Source organism: Pimephales promelas, chromosome 8 (genome assembly GCF_988280905.1).
Source record: "Pimephales promelas chromosome 8, fPimPro1.hap1.1, whole genome shotgun sequence".
Classification (NCBI taxonomy): Eukaryota; Metazoa; Chordata; class Actinopteri; order Cypriniformes; family Leuciscidae; genus Pimephales; species Pimephales promelas.
The window spans coordinates 35423628-35431250 of NC_142776.1; the positions used below are offsets into that span (position 1 = coordinate 35423628).

Here is a 7623-nt window from a genome sequence, read left to right on the forward strand (position 1 = left end):
TTGTGCCCTAGTGAAAAAGTTTGGTACTGCGCTCAAACAAAATCTTACTGAAAGCTCATTTTTTGAGATATCAACCTAAAATTTGAAACACAACTTGTTCAGATTTTTGGCTTTGATCTTTCTGCCATTTTAGAGTAGCCCAGGTTTTGAAAATATATATTTTATGTAAAATATGAATAATTAATATTTTTACATTGTACATTTCCATAAACTCAAACTTCTATAACTTTTTTTCTGTTTCACTTTCTTAATTTATTTCACTTCTACAAAAATCTGCCAAATGTCTTCTTTAAAACAAGACCAGTCATATGTCTATATTCCAAAGCATTCTTGAATTACAACCATTTAAGTTCGAAATGTGCATTTTCATGTCTATTCAAAAAAGGCGGGGTGACAGTTAACAGGTTAATAAAGGAACAGACACTTCCTTCATGGTTGGCTAGAACTCGTGGTTCTACAAAAAGCATCTTTGCTGCTGGTATTTCTTCAGCACAACTACAGCAAATACATCCAAATCACTGCTTCTCTGATGACTGAAGCTGTTTAGTGAAGCCGAATGTGGCCTGTTGAGATAGGAAGATATAATCTATATAATATGGTCTAATCTGATATCATAGTCTAGTCTTAAAAGATTAATATCTGAATGAGCAGTTAACTGGCTTGTCATGATCAGATTATTTCGTTTTGATGGGATACTGACATCGGAACCTATTTTCCCTCCATTTTCGCTATCTAACAGGAACCTTTTCAAGGGGTACGTTTACACTGCGAAGTACTAAAAATGGAAATGTTTATCCTTTGCATTTTTTAACATTGTTGCGTACGGACAACAAAGTTCGTCAAAATGATCCCGTACACATGGATCTGCAAAAATGACTAAAAAAATGTTGTATTCTGCTGCCTGGCCAGTAGTTGCCGACGCCTATACATAAACACAAATTTGTGTTTATATAGTTTATATAGTTATAAACACAAATTTGTGTTTATATAGTTTACATGGCGATGATAATGGTTTCGTTTTCAAAAACTTGCACTTTAAAACCCATTTTCAAACGTGTGCTTATTCAGGCCCCCGAAACGCTTTGTCACCGGCTAAAACATATAAAAATGTTTCGTTTTTAATTGAAAACAAATCATGTAAACGCCTGTGAATATCAGTTGCAAGTTAGGGACTACAACAAATGTTATGAATTCCAATTAAAAATTAGGTCATGAAGCTAAATAACATGTATACTGATATAATTGTGTACAGCCGAAATATGATCACGCTGTTTCGTAAGTAATGAATCAATGAATCAAACTAAATTGTGGCCATAAGAATCAGTGCATGTAGCTATTATGTGCAATCATGCTGAAGCACTTGCTACAAGTCACTCTCATGAATGCAACAAAGAAACGGAGGGTTAAAACGCTCCTGGCATGGAAACAGAAAATGGGCAGAAACAACCAACTCTCGAAATATCAAAGAATCTATAATATTGCCATTTTTAAAAAATTTGAGTATGTTTAGGACAGAATTATTATCAAAAATAGCAAGTTTCACAGCATTTGTGCACCTTATATAACCCATGTATTTGCATAATAGAAATACCTTTTAGCAAGCAATTTATGCCATAAAGAAATGCTTTATCTTTTGTGACATAACAGAGTAAATGGTAAAAGCTCTATTCACCAAGTAACCTATTGCCACAACAAAGCTGAATCCAGGAGAATGCTCTAGGTGAGCTCTGGCTCTCTACTCAAAAGCATCCCATGCCTTTCCCATCAATTATTGAGGAACCTATATTTGGAACACGCACAGAAACAGCAGCTGCACATCAAAACAAAAGCATTACGTGGCTATAAATGCAACCTCTATCATTTAAAACGGTTCTTGGGTCCTTAAGGAAAATTTTCATGCTAGCTAATCTCCATCTTAACTGAAGCTCTTTCTCCTATCTTTGCTCAAAAAGATGCTTGTATCTTGAACAGGACCAGTTGTGTCATTCAATCTCTTATTTCTAACATTGCTCTGAGCATAAAGGCTTGATGCTCCCAACAAAGATATATAGGATATAATAAGGGAATGCAAGTGGAGTGAGTGGCGCAATGAAATTATCCAATTACTGGCAACCTGATAATGGATTCAGTGTGCTGTATTTCCAGGAAGAGCTAACATAAAACACTTAATGTCTGTCTGGGGCCGAATATAAGGCAAAGCGTAGCATAGAGAAATAATGAGATTTCATTCACATGTGTATTTGGTTGTATTGTTATTGTTGCATTTCAGCACTACATTCAATGCCTTACAAATAACAAATCATAATGAATAATACAAACATATTAATATAATATAATTCTGTTTTAGAATATGCTATATTGATGTTTGGGTGCATTGTTATTGTTTTACCTGTAATGCTTGTTTACAATTTTCGGTACGTAGCCTACGAATTTTAAAATATCAAGTATATGTAGGCTATTAATGGTGTTTATTAGATATTAATTGTTTAAAACGATCAAAAATGAATTGATTTGGTTGTTAGTGAAATTAACAACCAAAACAATTCATTTTTGATCGTTTTATGTATTTATGCATCGCCTATATCGTTCATTTATAATATATGCTTGATCCACTTCTGCTAATAAACCCGTTTGAATAGCCTATATACTTCGTTCTAGTGGCCATCAGCTACCCAAACACTGTCCGTGTTGCTCAATGGAACAGGTTCTTTCACGCGCAGCCAGTGGAGGTGAGGATGGTGGACATCGTCTCTTTCCACGTAGCCTACCTCAACGATGAAGGTCCTCTCTTCTCCACAAACAGACACGACCCAAAAGAGAATGTGGAAATAGCATGTTTTCCAACAGAACCCGGGGAGTCCCGTCTTTCGCCCCCTGGCTCCCACCCCCGCCATGACTGTCCCCAAATTCCCCCCACCGTCCGCCGTTGATTTCCAGGCTTGTTTCTTGTGTATGGTCTTTGTTAGTTCAGAAAAACAACGAGAGTCCTATATTCCTGATGGGGCGTTGAGAGTTTCTTCTCAGTCGAGCGTTAAATTTGCAAAGCCATTTTGTGTTGCGTCTCCTCAAGGTGGTGCGTTGTAATGATGCTGCGCCGCTGATGCGCTCGAGCGAACGCAGCACTGTCAGCGCGCACAGCCCCGCGGAATCCGAGTTATTCAGAGAGTCGGTTCTTTTGAACCGTTCGTTTCAACGAATCTTTTATTAAACAATTCGGTAATTAGGCCAATTTACCCATCACCTCTAATAAAAGGGTTTTGGTTCTCAAAAAAAAATGCTTCCTCTTAACGATTATATTTGAGGGAGGAATATATATATATATATATATATATATATATATATATATATATATATATATATATATATATATATATAAAAGTTTATTTTTGCATTTTTGCACTCAGCCAAATAGAGAAATGATTTAAAATTTCTCAAAAGATATGTAGCCAATCAGAAATAAATCTAGATTTTAAAATTGTGGGTTTTCATATAAATGCAAAATAATCTGTACCTACATAAATGCAGTGACGCAGCTTATTATTTATTTATTTTATAAAATATAGCCTACACAATTATGTGTTTTCATAATAACATGTCAGTAATTGCACTTATTTACTGTAGTCTAAGTCTCATGACAATAACAGAGCTTGGTTCGTTCAAAATCGGAGACAAACTAACTTGAACAGTAGGACACTGAGTTTAGATTAATTCAGTAACCACGCCAAAGTCGATGATTCATTATAAAGAATCAGTTCATAAGAGTCATTCGTGCGGGAATTGGACCACATCGGAATACACAAATACAATAAGGCAAATGAAAGTACATTTTAAAAGTTCAGTTCACTAAGTTAAGAAACATTTAACTTAGTAAATAAGTACATCCATCTTAATTTTAGACATCTGAACACAACAAAATTAAGTTGTGACAAAATGTTCAGCAGTTATGTTGCTTTAGCTCATTTTAATTGAGTCAACTGAACAAGCACTTTCACTTTCAAATAATTCACTTAAAATAATAGATTTAAACAACCACATAAAAATATATAAATTTTATATATATATATATATATATATATGGGTTGTTGAGCTACTTCAAATGTTGCAGCCTTTGTGGTCTTCTTTAAAGGGACACTCCACCCATTTGCATTAAGCTTTCCATTGTTAGACAGTCATACTATTGAATGGTCGTGTGAACGGTGCGTCTCCGGTGCTTCTCACAGGTTTTGCTCATCGGTAATCACGACACCGGCCTCGCGCCGTTCTCCCGCGGCCCTCACTCGTCCCGCTCGCCACAGTAAACATAATGAATGGCGACTGTAGAACGCAAAAGCCGAATCCCGAACATTTGGTCGATCTCGAAACACAATTTCGGGCAGACTCATCACGGAGACTCACTACTAGCCTAGACTTGTTATTAAACTACTGTGCTCTGTTACCGGTAGGCGTGGCCTTCTAGGGCAGCGAAGCAAGTGCATTCTGGGAGTTGTTGTTTTTCATCCACATAAGCCAAAAATACATTTTCTGGGTTTTCTCAGTCTAGAAAGCTCCAAATTCAAAAATAATTTCACATTTCTTCTACATTAATGACCCATTTTAAACACACATTCATCTTTCCAGAGGTGAAGTATCCCTTTAATACTGCAAAAGAGCAAACTGAGATAATGCAAATCAAATGAAATGCATGTAGCCTATTCTAAAACTCACCCTCATCATGACCATTTCATCTGAGATACAAATAATTATTTGTAATTTGCTGGTTAACGTCAACCGTTGCACTAGTGTCTTTAACATGAAAGGTGGTTCAAAAACCTTGATTACCTGCTGACGCAGTGATGTTGTGGTAAATTATGTTCATCTTAACAACCATCTCCAAGGCCAGTGGGTGTTCACTGTTCAGGGATCACAGCAGGGTTCGTGTCTGAGGGGAAGGGACACAATAGCGAGGAATGGAGGAATAGGAAGTCAGAGAGACAGGTTGTGTTCTGGGTGCGCTGCTGTGTATCTGGGTCACAGTGTGCAGAGCCTATACGCCAGCCCTGGAGATGCTCCTCTCTGCGGTGTGACAACCACGGGATGGAAGCCAGAGCTCCAAGATGAGCAGCAGAGGAGGCCTGATTTCTAACAGTCTATCCATCTGGAGCTGTGTTAAAGCAGTTAGACACACACATGTTGGGTTTCAATGTTTTATGGGGACATAAGGATTTTTAAACTGTAAAAACTGTATGCTTTCTCCTACCCCCTAACAGAACACTTTCTGAATTTAAACCCCCCCCCAAAAAACAACATAATTTGATATAGAAGCCGGATTACCTCATGGGGGCCAACAAATCTAATCCCATTAAAGTAGAGTTTACCTTAACCACAAACACACACACACACAAACATTTAAAAATGGGGACACTGCATGGATGTCTATAGTTTTTATATGCAGTTTTAAATACCATAACCTAACCCTACCAGAATTTTTTGTGTGTGAATATGTGCCATTTTAATAAATGAGGATGTCCCCAAGTTTTGTGGTTTGGCTCACTTCTGGAACAAATGTGTCTCCAAAATATGGATAAGTATGCAGTAAATGTGTGTATATCATATTAATGCATAATGTGACCCATAATAATTAGTTCATATGGACATAGAGCTGGAATTAACATTAAACTCAACAACTGCATTCAGCACTAAAAAAACAGCTACAAATATATATTTAAAACACCAGTGTGTGTTTTTCAACACTAATGAAGCTGCAATGAAGTCATCGTGGAGTTCCCATAAAACCACACTGAACAGTCTCAGACAAGACAACCAACACTTTCCACCCACTCACCATTCACCAGCATCCATTTGTAAACAGCATCTGAAGAGAAAGAGAAAGAGAGAGAGAGAGAGAGAGAGAGAGTTCTCATCCATGTCTCTCACTCTCACTTTTCTATTGTACTAAGTATGTCGTCATAGGTCATGTTCTTTTGTTGTTCCAAAATGTTCAATGACTACTTCAGACATTTTACAGCGAATAAGTACTGGTTATAGAGTTTAGCTCAATTGATCTTTAAAGCATACCTGTCAACACTCCCGTTTGTCCCGGGTTGCTCCCGTTTTTTTTTTTTTTTTTTTTTATCTCCCGGACGTTTCCCGGTTTGTTATTTCTCCCGGGAAACTCTCGTCATTTGCATGGCCCAAACTCTGTCTAATGTTGACCAGTTGCCAGATCTTGCATTAAATGCATTACATTCACACAATCCACATACCATACACAATTTCAACCCGTTTGTCAACTCAACCTGGCAACCTATTAGGGGTAATAGTATTACCCCTCCCCTCCCCTCCCGCCCATATATCAGGGTTCTCAAGTCTCACGCATTGGCCGTGAGACACACTCATTTCGACCGGTTCACACGCTCACACGCCACACTGTGTATTTCTCACGCTGAAAAGGCAATGCCAACCAAGTTGTCCTGGCTGAAAGCTTTCTAACGTTGTATACGAGGCGCAGGCAAACAAAGTGAAGTTTCCTGCCACCAGCGCGTATCTCCGCCAGATTGCGTTCGTTACTAGGCAACATATATGCGCGCTGCGTGCACCACTGATCTATACATGACATGTCATTCAGTAGCGCGAACACACGGAAATGGACGGAACATCCTCGGCCACCTTACGTTCGTTACTAGGTAACCAACAACATCGCGCGAACACATGTGTCGTGATGGAGAAGCAGGTAAGTTGGAAGAAGCTCGTCTAACATTTTTGGGCTAGAACATTTAATATGTAGCCCATCGTACATTATTATTGATGCAGTCAAAAACTCTACAACTACTTTGCAACCAGGCTCAGTTTGGCTATCTTATGTTATCTGAAACTAAGAGAAATGTTAGTGGGTATGGAAAGGAATGAAGATTTACTGATTTTATTTTAAATTATATTATACTGTAATATTAATAGTCTTTCTAGTTACATTAAGGATGTATTACAGCAGATTGCTCTGGGTAATATTTAATCATTGTCATAATGTTGCATTTGTATTTTTCAAAGATGTCAGGAAAAAAGCAGAAAGATATTTTGTCATTTTGGGCACCAAAGGGTAAGCCCCCTAAAAAGGTTGCCAGATTAGAGGAGGAGACAGTGGAAGAGGTGGTGCACTCTAATCTGTCCATTTGTTCTCAATGTCCCACCACACAATAAATCATTCGTCTAGATAGAAGACGCATTCAAAAATCAAAATGCAATTTTTAAAGATTTGTTTGAAACTGTTTGGAGCAATTTGTTATATTTTTGGTTAGCTATATTTGTAATACTGCATTAAAGAGTATTTGATGTGATGAATTGCTCTGTCATTTATTAGATTTACTAGGCCTAATTGTTATAATTTTAATTTGTTCTGGTTAATTATGAACAATGGGTAAAATTGGGGGCGGGGATGGGTGGGGCGGGGCTTCATTATGGCTCCTCCCCTAACCGCGTGTGATCTCACTCCAAGCTTTTGCTCAAACTTGAGAACCCTGCATATATACATATATATATATATATATATATATATATATATATATATATATATATTATTTTTTATTTCATCTTTATCTCAATGACCAAAAACAATGCTTAGTTTTAGTTTAATAGTTTTAGTTAGTTAAT

The 7623-nt window shown here is 37.3% G+C and overlaps 1 protein-coding gene across 1 annotated transcript in view; it reads right to left on the bottom strand.

The window, feature by feature from the left end:
• mmp24 (matrix metallopeptidase 24) overlaps positions 1-3154 on the bottom strand; it is a 30579-nt gene extending 27425 nt beyond the window's left edge. The window contains exon 1 of the mRNA XM_039692724.2: positions 2769-3154. Within this exon, the coding sequence (XP_039548658.1) occupies positions 2769-2894 (126 nt within the window). The 5' untranslated portion in view covers positions 2895-3154. The remainder of the gene's footprint in view (positions 1-2768) is intronic.
• Positions 3155-7623: the final 4469 nt, after the last annotated feature.